This window comes from Callithrix jacchus, chromosome 1 (genome assembly GCF_049354715.1).
Source record: "Callithrix jacchus isolate 240 chromosome 1, calJac240_pri, whole genome shotgun sequence".
NCBI lineage: Eukaryota > Metazoa > Chordata > Mammalia > Primates > Cebidae > Callithrix > Callithrix jacchus.
In genome coordinates, this window is record NC_133502.1 from 139,697,121 (window position 1) to 139,712,594 (window position 15,474).

General features: G+C 39.8%; 1 protein-coding gene across 2 annotated transcripts in view; it reads right to left on the bottom strand.

Annotated features, from left to right (window-relative positions):
• The window catches only part of RIGI (RNA sensor RIG-I), a 72,102-nt gene extending 56,873 nt beyond the window's left edge, over positions 1-15,229 (bottom strand). For both annotated transcript variants that reach the window (XM_078370513.1, XM_035307516.3), the window contains exon 1: positions 15,061-15,229. In XM_078370513.1, the coding sequence (XP_078226639.1) occupies positions 15,061-15,166 (106 nt within the window). In that variant the 5' untranslated portion in view covers positions 15,167-15,229. The remainder of the gene's footprint in view (positions 1-15,060) is intronic.
• Positions 15,230-15,474: the final 245 nt, after the last annotated feature.

Below are 15,474 nucleotides of genomic sequence, written 5' to 3' on the forward strand. Positions count from 1 at the left end.
AAAAGCATCTTGACTTAACAAACCTTAACAGTCTGGACACTGTTAGGGCTTGTCTGTTGCAAGAGCAGTTGAATTTTGTTTTGGTGAGTACCAGAGAGACAGAGAGTGAGTGAGTGAGTGTGTGAGTGACTGTGTGTGTGTGTGTGTGTGTGTGTGTGTGTGTGTGTGTGAGAATTTAGTCATAGGAAATGAGAATTCAGTAAACAAATATACTTTTGTACTACTGTTTGCCCCAATATTATTTGTAATCTGGAGTTGACTGTTGAATGGGAAAGCCAGGTGGAGTTCCGTGTGTTCTGCTTTTATGCTGCTGTCCTGAGCAGGGTGGGGCCTGGTGAGTAGTTTCTATGATGTTCTTCTGTAATGCTGTTTGCCCCAGGGTTCTTTGGAACCTAGCTTCTAAAAATCAAACTACCATGGAAACTACTTTACCCAAAATTGTGGTTCACAGCCTTCACTGAATTATCAACTTGGGCAAACAAAGTTTAGCCATGTGGACTTGGCTGTAGATTGGTGAGATCATATTGCTATCTCATGGTTAGAGTTCCAACGTAAAAGCTATTGGATCTTTGTGTGTGTATACATGTTTAGATGTGTTTATCTAGATGTACATTTACTATGTTATATATTATACCTATCAAATTGGCTTATAAATAGAAGATTGCTCATAAATTAAGTCCAGAGTGTTTTTCAAGTTCACATGACTTAAGTAAATCTTTAATAAACAAGCTGTCTTTAAAATTATTGGTAAAATAAGGCTGGGCATGGTGGCTCATACCTATAATCCCAGCACTTTGGGAGGCTGAGGTCATAAGGTCAGGAAATCAAGACCACCCTGGGCAACATGGTGAAACTGTCTCTACTAAAAATACAAAAAATTAGCCAGGCGTGGTGGCATGGGCCTGTAGTCCCAGCTACTTGGGAGGCTGAGGCAGGAGACTTGCTTGAATCCGGGAGGTGGAGGTTACAGTGAGAAGAGATTGTACCACTGCACTCCAGCCCGGGCAACAGAGAGAGACTCCATCTCAAAAAAAACTATTGGTAAAATAAAAATAGAAATGTCTTCAGAATTGTCAGCATACATTTTTGTCTGGATTTTATATTTGTCTCAGCTAGATATTTTGAGGTATCAGAGTTTGGCAGAAGGTTATAAAACAATAAACCCAGTGAATATTTGCGTGAATTCTTTATAAGACTAATTTGATGGTGTTAATAAAAACAGCTCTATCTTCTGAGTTACTGGCAAAAATGTCCATGTAGTTAATTTTAAGGTTATTTAGGTGAACACCTGACATTCAGAGGTAATAAATGGTTAACAAGGAAATGATGCAGAAATAATCTGGATAAACTGCTTAAAATAAATAAAATGTAAACGGTCAAGTACTGTAGGTGAACTTTTGGCATAATAGGACATATAATCATTGGATGCTTGAGTTATTTCTAATTAAGAAATGGTTATGATGTGGGGAACATGTTTGTAAAAATTGTGGAATGGTTCTCATCTATTAAGTACTAATATCTGCTAGGAAGCTCAAGATTTCTTGCTTCCTAGGTTTTCACTAAAATTTAAGGTTGTTACTAAGGATAAATGTTCTAGTTCATATGTAATTCTGTATATAAAATGTGCAAAAGACAATGTGTGTTTTACTCAGAAAAAAATAATTTTATCTAATTCAGAAGTTATCTAAAGTTTATTAATAATTCAAATTATGGACTTGAAAGGTTACTTATGAAACAAGACAGAAAAAACCAGTAAGTAGAAGAGGGAGATGTGGAGAAAGTTATGAATATGAAGATGTATTTTTGGTAAAGAAGGTTATAAAGAAAATAATTTTGGGCTGGCAAGAGCATTCTAAGACATGCAGCTGCTATATTTCTTTTTGTCACAAATGGGTCATCAAGCAGAGCATCCATCTTTAGGGAGGTGCCAAGTGGCACCGTTATCAGAAAGGTGCAGCTAGATTCATGTCAGTGAGAAAGCTGAGAGCCTTTGTAAATTAAAAGGAAACTTTTTGAAAAAACATTTGTTGTCGGAAGGGGGATGATGGCGGTTTAGGAGCAGCTCAGGATTGCATCTCCCAGTGAAAGCGCAGAGGGTGAGTGGACGCTGCATTTCCAGACGAATCTTTATTGCCCACAGACCAAGAGATTCCCAGGCGGAGGAGCCGCACCGGTCGCCGGCACGGCAGTTCTCTGTACAAAATACACTGGTCTGGTTGCCCTTTTAAGCTGGGGATTGGAGCTCTGGGAAGGCAGAGTCACCCATTCATCTGATTAAACAGGGGACAGAAACGGGGAGCCAGGCCAGGAGATACCCAGGCAGCGCCATTGTTTCAGCCAGCGCAGTGGGTCGCCGCACAGAATATCACACAGATCCCAGCACCTTTTCAGCAGGCGACTGGAACACCTGGGAGAGAGTCAACAGTTGAACTTAAAAAAAAAAAAAAGACTCTGAGGCAGGGAGCCAGGTGATCAGGCTCAGCGGGTCCCCGGGTCCCTCCTCCCCCCCCCCCCCCCCCCCGCCACAAAACAGCAATTGGAAAAGCCCTGGGTTGAGTTTCACTACAAGAACAGCTGAACCCCAGACGGTCCAGCTCTGTGGGGGGAGGGGCGTCTGGCATTACTGAGGCACTCCACCCTTACTGAGAGAGTCTACCATTACTGAGGCAGCCCACCGTTGCCGAGGCAACCTGCCACTACAGAGAGAGTCCACCATTACAGAGGCAGGCCACCATTGCCGAAGCAGTTCTAACCACACCCATATAAACAGGACTGCGGGGAAGTTCACACAGCAGCAGGGCGGAGACCACAACAGCTCAGCAAAGCCTCTGCAGGCAGACAGTGACTAGGCTGCCTCCTTGCTGGGCAGGGCAGCCCTGAAGAAAAAAAAAAGGCAGCAGCACAATGGATACTCATAAATAAAGCCCTAACTCCACAAGACAGAGCACCTGGGGGGAACAAAGGGGGTTTATGAGTTCTGCTGCAGCAGACTTAAACGTACCTGCCTAGCAGCTCTGAACAATGGAGCTCACAGCTCAGCACCTGAGCTCATATAAAGAACAGACCATCTCCTCAAGCAGCTCCCTGACCCCCATATATCCAAAGAGTCATCTCAAAAAGGAGAAATCAGACTGACATTTGGCAGGCATCACTCTGGGACAAAGATAGCAGAAGAAGAAACTGGTAGCAACAATTACTGTTCGGCAGCTCCTGCAGGTGATCCCCAGGGAAGCAGAGCCTGGAGTGGACCTCAGCAGTCCTACAGCAGAGGGGCCAGACTGTTAGAAGGAAAACTAAGAAACAGAAATAACTTCATCATCAACAATCTGGACGTCCACTCAGAGACCCAATCTGAAAATCAACAACTACAAAGACAAGAGGTGGATAAATCCACAAAGATGGGAAGAAGCCAGTACGAAAAGGAGGAAAACCCCCAAAACCTGAACACCTCTCCTCCTACAAGGGATCACAACTCCTCACCAGCAAGGGAACAAGGCTGGATGGAGAATGAGTGTGATGAAATGACAGAATCAGACTTCAGAAGGTGGGTAATGAGAACTTCTGTGAGTTAAAAGAACATGTTCTAACCCAATGCAAAGAAACTAAGAACCTTGAAAAAAGATTTGATAAAATGCTAACAAGAATGGACAACTTAGAGAGGAATATAAGTGAATTGATGGAGCTGAAAAACACAACACGAGAACTTCACGAAGCATGCACAAGTTTCAACAGCTGAATTGACCAAGCAGAAGAAAGGATATCAGAGATTGAGGATCAACTCAATGAAATAAAACCAGAAGCCAAGATTAGAGAAAAACACGCAAAAAGGAATGAACAAAGTCTCCAGGAAATATGAGACTATGTGAAAAGATCTAATCTACATTTGATAGGTGTATCTGAATGTGACAAAGAGAATGAATCCAAGCTGGAAAATACTCTTCAGGACATTATCCAGGAAAACTTCCCCAACCTAGCAAGGCAGGCCAATATTCAAGTCCAAGAAATACAGAGAACACCACAAAGATATTCCTTAAGAAGAGCAACCCCAAGGCACATAATTGTCAGATTCACCAGGGTTGAAATGAAGGAGAAAATGCTAAGGGCAGCCAGAGAGAAAGGTCGGGTCACCCACAAAGGGAAGCCCATCAGACTCACAGTAGATCTCTCAGCAGAAACCCTACAAGATAGAAGAGAGTGGGGGCTGATATTCAACCCAGAATTTCATATCCAGCCGAACTAAGCTTCATAAGTGAAGGAAAAATAAAATCCTTTGCAAATGAGCAAGTACTCAGAGATTTTGTCACCACCAGGTCTGCTTTACAAGAGCTCCTGAAAGAGGCACTACACATAGAAAGGAACAACCAGTATCAGCCACTCGAAAAACATACCAAATGGTAAAGAGCATCAACAAAATGAAGACTATGCATCAACTAATGGGCAAAACAGCCAGCTAGCATCAAAATGGCAGTATCAAATTCACATATAACAATATTAACCCTAATGTAAATGGACTAAATGCCCCAATCAAAAGACACAGACTGGCAAATTGGATAAAAAAACAAAACCCATCCGTGTGCTGTACCCAGGAAACCCATCTCACATGCAAGGATAGACAAAGGCTCAAAATAAAGGGATGGAGGAAGATTTACCAAGCAAATGGAGAGGAAAAAAAAAGCAGGCGTTGCAATTCTTGTCTCTGATAAAACAGACTTTAAAGCAACAAAGATCAAAAGAGACAAAGAAGGACATTACATAATGGTAAAAGGATCACTGCAACAAGAAGAGCTAACGATCCTAAAAATATATGCACCCAATACAGGAGCACCCAGATACACAAGTTCTTAATGACGTACAAAGAGACTTAGACTCCCACACAATAATAGTGGGAGATTTTAACACCCATTGTCAATATTATACAGATCAACCAGACAGAAAATTAACAAGGATATCCAGAACTTGAACTCAGACCTGGAACAAGCAAACCTGATAGACATTTACAGAACTCTCCACCCCAAATCCACAGAATATACGTTCTTTTTAGCACCACATCACACCTACTCTAAAACTGACGACATAATTCGAAGTAAATCACTCCTCAGCAAATGCAAAAGAATGGAAATCATAACAGTCTCTCAGACCACAATGCAATCAAGTTAGAACTCAGAATTCAGAAACTAACTCAGAACCGCACAGCTTCATGGAAACTAAACAACTGGCTCTTGAATGCTGACTGGATAAACAATGAAATGAAGGCAGAAATAAAGATGTTCTTCAAAACCAATGAGAACGAAGGCACAAAATACCAGAATCTCTGGGACACATTTAAAGCAGTCTCTAGAGGAAAATATTTAGCAATAAGTGCCCACATGAAAAGCAAGCAGAAACCAAAATTGACACCCTATCATTAAAATTGAAAGAGCCAGAGGAACAAGATCAAAAAAACTCAAAACCTAGCAGAAGACAAGAAATAACTAAGATCAGAGCAGAACGAAAGGAGATAGAGACACGAAAAACCCTTCAAAAAATCAATTAATCCAAGAGCTGGTTTTTTGAAAAGATCAACAAAATAGACCACTAGCCAGACTGATAAAAAAGAAAAGAGAGAACAACCAAATAGATGCAATAAAAAATGATAAAGGGGAAATCACCACAGATTCCACAGAAATTCAAACCATCATCAGAGAATATTATAAACAACTCTATGCACATAAACTAGTAGACCTGGAAGAAATGGATAAATTCCTGGACACTTGCCTCCTCCCAAGCCTAAACTAGGAAGAAGTCAAAACCCTGAGTAGACCAATAACAAGATCTGAAGTTGAGGCGCAATTAAGAGCCTACCACACAAAAAAAGGTCAGGTCCAGATAGGTTCACAGCTGACTTCTGCCAGACACACAAAGAGGAGCTGGTACCATTCCTTCTGAAACTATTCCAAATAATCCAAAAAGAGGGAATCCTTCCCAAATCATTTTATGAGACCAACATCATCCCGATAGCAAAACCCTGCAGAGACTCAACAAAAAAAGAAAACTTCAGGCCAATATCCATGATGAACATAGACACAAAAATCTTCAATAAAATACTGGGGCAAGCCAATTGCAACAGCACATCAAAAAGCTTATCCATCATGATCAAGTAGGATTCATCCCGGGGATGCAAGGCCGGTTCAACATACCAAGTCTATAAACATAATTCACCACATAAACAGAACCAAAGACAAAAACTACATGATTATCTCAATTGATGCAGAGAAGGCCTCTGACAAAATTCAACAGCCCTTTATGCTAAAAACTCTCAATAAACTAGGTATTGATGGAACATATCTCAAAATAATAAAAGCTATTTATGACAAACCAATAGCCAATATCATACTGAATGGGCAAAAACTGGAAGCATTCCCTTTGAAATCTAGACAAGGATGCCCTCTCTCACCACTCCTATTCCAGATAGTACTGGAATTTCTACCCATAGCAATCAGGCAAGAAAAAAAAAACAAGCATATTCAAATAGGAAAGGAGGAAGCCAAATTGTTTCTATTTGCAGACAACATGATAGTATATCTAGAAGATCCCATCGTCTCAGCTCAAAATCTCCTGACACTGATAAGCAACTTCAGCAAAGTATCAGGATACAAAATCAATGTGCAAAAATCACAAGCATTCCTATTCACCAATAACAGACTTAAAAAGAGCCAAATCAAGAATGAACTGCCATTCACAATTGCTACAAAAAGAATAAAATACCTAGGAATACAACTAACAAGGAACGTAAAGGACCTCTTCAAGGAAAACTACAAACCACTGCTCAATGAAATAAGAGAGGACACAAACAGATGGAGAAACATTCCATGTTCATGGTTAGGAAGAATCCATATCGTGAAAATGGCCATACTGCCCAAAGTAATTTACAGATTCAACGCTATCCCCATCAAGCTACCAATGACCTTCTTCACAGAACTAGAAAAAAACCACCTTAAACTTCATATGGAACCAAGAGAGAGCCTGCATAGCCAAGTCAATTCTAAGCAAAAAGAATACAGCAGGAGGCATCTGTACCTAACACCATAAAAACCCTAGAAGAAAATCTAGGCAAAACCATTCAGGACATAGGAGTAGGCAAGGACTTCATGACCAAAACACCAAAAGCATTGGCAACAAAAGCCAAAATAGACAAATGGAACCTAATCAAACTCCAGAGCTTCTGCACGGCAAAAGAAACAGTCATTAGATTGAACTGGCAACCAACAGAATGGAAAAAGTTTTTGCAGTTTACCCATCTGACAAAGGGCTGAAATCCAGAATTTACAAAGAACTAAAACAGACTCACAAGAACAAAACAAGCCCATTCAAAAGTGGGCAAAGGATATGAACACACTTTACAAAAGACATGCATAAGGCCAACAAACATATGAAAAAATGCTCATCATCACTGGTCATTAGAAAAATGCAAATCAAAACTACATTGAGATACCATCTCATGCCAGTTAGAATGGTAATCATTAAAAAATCTGGAGACAGCAGATGCTGGAGAGGATGTGGAGAAAAAGGAACACTTTTACACTGCTGGTGGGAGTGTAAATTAGTTCAACCATTGTGGAAGACAGTGTGGCGATTCCTTAAGGACCTAGAAATAGAAATTCCATTTGATGCAGCAATCCCAGTACTGGGTATATATCCAAAGGATTATAAATCATTCTACTATAAGGACATATGCACACGAATGTTCATTGCAGCACTGTTTACAATAGCAAAGACCTGGAACCAACCCAAATGCCCATCAATGATAGACTGGGCAGGGAAAATGTGGCACATATACACCATGGAATATTATGCAGCAATCAAAAATGATGAGTTTGTGTCCTTTGCAGGGACATGGATGAACCTGGAGAACATCTTTCTCAGCAAACTGACACAAGAACAGAAAATGAAATACCCCATGTTCTCACTCATAGGTGGGTGTTAAACAATGAGAACACATGGACAGAGGGGGGGGAGCACTACACACTGGGGTCTGTTGGGTGGAATAGGGGAGGGACAGCAGGGGGTGGGATGTCGGAGAGGGATAGCATGGGGAGAAATGCCAGATAGAGGTGAAGGGGAGGAAGGCAGCAAATCACACTGCCACGTGTGTACCTATGCAACTATCTTGCATGTTCTTCACATGTACCCCAAAACCTAAAATGCAATTAAAAGAAAAAAAGAAAATAATTTTGTATGACAAAACATCTTATATGGTAAATTTTTGTCCTCAGGTAAAATGACTGTTAAAAAAAAAATCCAGGACAAATAGGAAAGTTAAAGTATATCATAGATGGTATAAGTCATATGTAGTTTATTACCTATCTGTGTGTCTATCTTTATGTACACAGAGAGAAAATACAAAGCTTAAGAGGTTTAAATAATATCCCTTTAAAACCCAATACAATATTGGAGAAATGTGGCTAATTAACATTGCTCATAAAGCTCTTAGTCTTGATGAAAGTAAAATAAGACATATTGTAAAGAAACACATTGGCAGTTTGGCAATTCTTTCTTAATATAGTTAAGCATGAAGCCAGATAGAAGCCAGATATAGCAAGAGCCAAATTTCACCTACATGCTTACATTGCTTCACACTACATTTGCTCTTCTGCATAGATATACTAGCATTAAAGTATAATACTTACTGATCACATACCTAAAGTGATTTTTTTTTTTGAGACATATTCTCGCTCTGTCACCCAGGCCGGCGTGCAGTGGCGTGATCTCGGCTCACTGCAACCTCCATCTCCCAAGTTCAAGCGATTCTCCTGCCTCAGCCTACTGAGTAGCTGGAATTATAGGTGTGTACCACCATGTCTGGTCAATTTTTGTATTTTTAGTAGAGATGGGGGTTCACCATGTTGGCCAGGCTGGTCTCGAACTCCTGGCCTCAAGTGATCCACCCACCTCAGCTTCCCAAAGTGCTGAGATTATAGGCATGAGCCACCACACCCAGCCTAAAGTCAATTTCTTAACTGCACAAAATACATAGTGGTATTAGTGAACCTAAAGACAGTAAATTGTGTATCAGAAACAAAATATTCATCATGTGTTTTTTAAGGCTCTGGGTAACACTGTAGCCTCTAAGGTAAACTGAATAGGAGAAGAATTTGGGGTTGGTTTCCTGTTTCTTTTAATTTGCATTTATTTGCTGTTTGTTCTTCTTTAGGTTTTACTTATATATACATATTTATAAAACCACTGATGGTTTTTAGTTTCTAATGGAAGGCTTTTATTTGGTTCCATGAATAGTCGTTTTGTTTCCTATGCATTTCCAGCAACTCATCATTTGCTCTACTTAGCTACAGTTCTAAGTTACCTTTCTCAAGCCTCCCAAAATTGATGGTGGACACCAGTCTTTAAAATTTCTTTGGTTTTGCTTACCTATAATGAACTAGAGAGCTATAAGGGCTTTAAGGCTCCTGGCAAAAAATAATAAAAGGTTTATTCTTAAAAGTTCTGAACAAAAATAGTACATTATATATTCTGTTATTTGGAAAAGTAGGTAAAAAAATGTTTAAATGTTGTTTATTTCCAAGGTAATTCAATTCAATCAATGATTTGGGTGGTTTCAGATATTTTCCTTTAATGAGGAAAAAATGCTCTATGGATGGAAAGTTTTAATATTCAGAAAAAATTGACTTTGTTCAATAAGGAAATTATATTGATTGATCTTTCTCTCAAACTAATTTAGTTATGTTTACCATTATTAAAATTAAATAACATTTACTTGGATTAAGTCATTAAAAAAATTATGAGACTTCTCAGTTTTTTTAATCCTAAGCCTTTTATCACTGATGGGCCTTCATGTGTATACTTGAAAACAAAATACGAACAAGTGTTGGAAGATTCTAGTGGTATAAGTTACCTAAATCAGTTGTCAGTACTGTATCTAGAACCAAAATGTATGATGAGGCTCTTTTAAAATGACTGAAAAGAAATTGCTGTGTGCTTATTCTCACTTTGTCCTTGTTGTGTTGTATACTTTTTAAATGAAAGATTATTTATCCTCATACTGAATTTCCAAAACTGATAAGTGTGTTTACCACTTTCTTTAAATGATGAAGAGAAAAGTTAACTATCTTACTTTAATAATTTTGGCACAGGACCTACCACATGTTTGATGCTCTAGGTCAGTTTTGTCACTAAAATGCTCATAATCTGATATGTGCAAGGAGTAACCTAACCATTTTAATACAATGGATTGTACAATGGGTTGAAGCGTTTCTGGCAGTAACTACTGGACACCAAATCCCAGGGTTTTATTTTGTGACATGTTAAAGAGAATGACAGGATTTTCTGCAGTATAAATACCCTATTAAATAATTCTTGGGCAAAGTTACAGGCGTTAGACTCCTGGGTCTGAAAGACACCAATACCTGCTAAATCTTGAGCACTGACACCAACTGAAGCCTCGTCTTCAGACTCAGCAGAAGGTGACAATCCAAATGAACTGCTCTCATGAGACGTAGGGCTAAAAATTAAAACCATTCAGTCCCGCTAGGCCCAGGAACTATTGCAGAAAAAGTGGGCATGTGAGGTTGTAAGGGCTGATTTTGAGTTATAAAATTAGTTTAAGGTTTTTCTCTCTTTTTTTTTTTGAGACAGAGTCTTCGCTCTATCACCCAGGCTGGAGTGCAGTGGCGCAATCTCAGCTTGTGGCAACCTCTATATCCTGGGTTCAAGCGACTTCCTGCCTCAGCCTACTGAGTTGCTGGGATTATAGGTCACCATGCCCCGCTAATTTTTGTATTTTTAGTAGAGATGGGGTTTCACCATATTGGTCAGGCTGGTCTTGAACTCATGACCTCATGATCCACCCGCCTTGACCTCCCAAAGTGCTGGGATTACAGGTGTGAGTTACCCCACCAGCTGGTTCAGGGTTTTTCTATAAATTAAACACTAATATCAAAAGCACACTGATGTAAGGTCAGTGTCAGGGCCCCTGTGTCATAATAACAGGGTTTTCTTGGAGCATTACTCTTCTAAGAAAATCATAAAAGGTTATGAAATGTTTACAGAAATTGTACCTTATAGTCAAAATGATTAAAATTAGGTTTATAAGGTTTTATTAAAATTAGCTTTAACATTAATAATATACCATACACAAGTAAAATTTAATTTTCTCTTTTAAATAAAATGTTTGTGTTATATTAATAAGAGATAAAATACTTGTTTACCTTTTGAATAAACTGTGGGGGGAAGAAAAGAAAGGGGAAGCAACATTTAGCTGGCCTCATGCTGTCTTTATTAGGGCTTATTGTTCAGGAAACTGAGTCTCCTATCAAAAAGTAAATGTGTTTTATCTTTTTGGCTAAATGAATAACTATTTTATATTGACCTATGATCCTATTTTGTGATATCAAGAGTCTTAAATCTTTGATAATTGACAGACTTACCAACAGCAAAAATTTCAAGTTCTAAATTCAGTCTTTTTTTTTTAACCTCAAACTTTTTTGTATATTAGGTTCACTGAAGTCCAAGAGAAAATGTTAGGCTTCTTTGGTTTGTTAGAGTTATACAGGAAGCATTATCAAATATGAGGTAGTATTTAACTTCCTTTAGGTTATATTTATATAAATGTGCTATTAACACGTGTTGCAGGACTATACGAGATTCCTAAAATTCTGATATGTCTTCATATATGGTGTCAGTAATGGTGATTATGTTAAACTGTTGTATGCCAACAGAAAAAAAAAATTTCCTTGTCAACTGTGTCTTTATGGTTCTCCTAAAACTTTTGTCATCACAATTGTTGCTTTACATTGATTCTTCTCAAAAAGTGACTTACAATCAGATATAGTCCAGGGCTTGTTTATTTAGGGGAGTTCATGAAAAGGACTCTTGAATGCAGATTTCTGATAACTTTGGAGATTGTGCCACTGGAATACAGAAAACTTCTAGGACACTTAATTAGAGTCCCTCTTAATTAAAAGGCTGATGTGTTTATTAAGATTAGTAACCCAATATAAAACACAGCAGGAGTTGATTGCATAGATGGAACAAATGTGGGGCTAAAATAATTCTTCATGAAAAAGTCTGGAGAATTTTTGTTTTTCAGAGTCTGGGGAATTTTTTCTTTTAAGCTATTCATAGCCTTTAAGAATAAAGTATATTAAGTAGAGTAACCCTGATAAACAGAATTTGAGGCATTTTCTCTCAGAATTTGTAAACTATTTGTGAATATTCTTAATTCATGGCAATGTGTTTTCTTGCATATGTTTAATAAAAACCTGTTTTATTTTATTTGGAGGAACAAGTTATTTTCCCAGGGCTTTGACTGAAATGGCCTTGTGAGAGGTTCCAGCAAAGCCAGTTAGGAGAGCCCATATGGACAATAATTTTTGCTGCACTTTGTGTGGGTAAATAAGCCAAGTATATGGAACTGAAGCTTATTTTGCAGGTAGATCTATCCTGCTGTGATTTGTCTTTGGTGGTAGAGGGGAACAGTAATGATACAGATTGTGTATCAGAAGAAATCTGTATTATTAGATTAACTTCTGATTCCTAGGTGGCCACATGGTTACCCATAGTATGAAACTGCCCCACCATGCCATTCCTCAGCATGAAGCTGCCAGAAAGATTGAGGATCAGATTCCCCATGATACAGGAATTGATAAATAGAAAGCAGGGTACTGAAACCAACACAATAGTCCCATATACAGTTCTTTTGGATAAACATAGAAATTGACCCTTCTGACCACACAGTTTGAAAGTTATATTTGTTTTATCTGAGTTGCTTCCTCAGGAAAAGGACCCCCAGGCCTCTCAAAAGGTATAAAAGAACTGAAACTCATCAGATCATCACATCCAGACAATGAGACGTCAGGCCTCTCATTTATCATGATTGCTTCCTTACCCCAGAGTCCATTTTCTTTCTATATACACCCCTAATTTTAATGGGTCAGGGAGATGGATTTGAGACTGATCTACCTTCTCCACTGCAGCTCCCCATTAAACCCTTGGCAATACTTGTCTCAGTGATTGGCTTTCTGTGCAGCCAGCAAGAGAACCTAGGCTGAATTCCCTGGTGTTTCAGTAACAATCACACCCACTCTCATTGTTTCAGCAAGGAATCTCTACATTAATATCTCCCCAACCCTGGACCTTTTTCCTGAACTCTACACCTGTGTAGCCAGCAATCTGATAAACATCTCTTTATGAATACATCCAAGGCATACAAACCCAGCATATTTAAATCTGAATTCTTCACCTTCGCCTGCAAACCTGTCCCTCTTCCCACATTTCCTAACTCAGAACCTACCATTTATTCACTCAAGGACCAAAGCCAGAGACCTGGAAGTCATTCTCCACCCTGTCCTCACCCTCAACTCCTCACCACAACTCCCCAAGAGTCCTGTTGATTATACTTTCCAAATGTGTCTTGAATCCATCCATTTCTCCCAATTCCTCTGGATTCCTATTTTCCTAACTGGTTTGTTTTTAGTTTTCCACTCCACTGTCTTGGCATGGTTGCATCTGCCATTCCCTCTGTCTTGTACCTATCCAAGCCATTCCTCAAACTGCAGTCAAAGTCATTCTACAACATAAATTCTATTTTCGTCCCCTCTCCTTATAACGTTTTAGTGGATAAAGACCAAAACTGTTCATATCCCACTTCTGCTTACTTCTCAAGTCTCATCTTTCTCTACTCCTGCCCCTCTCTCTCTCCACAATGCCACCACACTAATATTTTCTGGACACCTGAACACTCTCCCTTCTCTTTCACTTTGGATCTTTGCACATAAGGAGCCCTCTAACTGCAATTTATTTTCTCCTTCCACCTAATTTTATTTCCTACTCCAGACCTCAATTCAAATGCCAAATATCTGGGAAGCTTTGGCTGTGCCCTTTGTACTCTAGTAGACATCCCAGCTTCGATAGTACCCTATGGTTTTCCATCAAAGCACTACTGCACTTTATGATTTACTGTTTTGTTACCCGCATTCGCATATGCATGCTAATCACTATTAGAGCAGCGACCATTTCTGCTGTGCTCATCATTGCTTCCTCAGCTTTCAATATGACACTCCCTAATAGATAATAGGTGCTTAGTAAATTACCTCCAATGCTAACATAATACTGACACCTGAGTTGCTTATTTTATTCCATCAAAGTGTATCAAATCAATATATGAGTGCATGAAAAAATGGGATTCACACCAGTTTGTGTTTCATCCAATTACTTCTTCAGGTGCCAAGCTACACTGGTCACTAGAATGCCATTCCACAATCTTTCTTTTAGTTTTGTAGAGCAAGTAGCACCCAAGTTAGTTGCCGGTTTTAATGCAATTTCCAAAAACTGCAAAAACAGGAAAAACTGGCACTTGGAGACTTTTAGGATTCCCAGGCCCCCACTCAGCGACGTAGTTTAAGCATCACCTCCTTTCACCTGTTCCCCAGAAGCCTCTTTTTCATTTCCAGCACAAAGTAATTCGATACAAATTTACAAAATGGTCAATACCCAGGATCACCTGTCTCCTAAGCTAGATGGAAACACCTGTATTAAAACCTGAAGCTATTCGGTCTGGAAAAGTCCGGCTCCTCTCCAGCTTCCAGTTCTTTGGAAGTGTAAATAAGACCCGCAGAGTAAGCATCAACTTCTCTTAAGCTCAAACCGCATTTTGTGCTCAGTACTGTCATCATCTGCTCTTTGTGTCCCAGTCCTTGGGCTGTAAAGTATACTAAGGAAGAACCCTTATCATATTTCTCAGTCTGTCAGTACCCAGCCAAGCACACAGCAGTCTTTAGTATTAGTGAAATAAATGAAAGAGAAACAAAATTTCTTCCCCAACTTTGAATCTAAATAGATGAGCACCCTTAAGCCAAGTCACTTCACCTAGCTGGAACTCAGTTTCCCCACTGGGCCTGTGAGGGCTCCTCAAACTGACAACCTCTAGTTTGAAATGCTGCGGAGATATTACCACAAACCTGGGGTTTCCGGCAGGTTATCTGTATTGATTAAAAGAAGGGAACAACGCAAGAGAAAAACAAGTCCTCAACTGTTTTCCGGCAGGAGGGCGACGCTGGGGACACTCACCCTCCCTAAGCCAGGGGGCCATGTAGCTCATGATGTAGGTAGGGTCCAGGGTCTTCCGGATATAATCGCGGAAGGCTCGCAGGCTGCTCCGCTGCTCGACGGTCATGCCGGCCTCCGCTCCCAGCAGCGTCCCCGCGCAGCTGCACCTCACTGACTTTAAAGCCGGGCTGGAGGAGGAGGGCGTGGCGAGCGGGGAAAGCAGGGATTTTCCGGAGAAATGATACCGGACGAGAGGCGGAGCTGCGAGGAACTTTACAGGGAAAATCGAAAGTGCAACTAGCTGCGGGCAAGAGCCGCCGAGGCTGGGCTTCCTTGGGTTAGTTTCGTTTCCCTCCCCATCCAGGGAACCGGGGAACCGCGGGAACCGGAGAGGGCCTCTAGAAATTGCTTTTATTTTTATGATCTTATATTTTG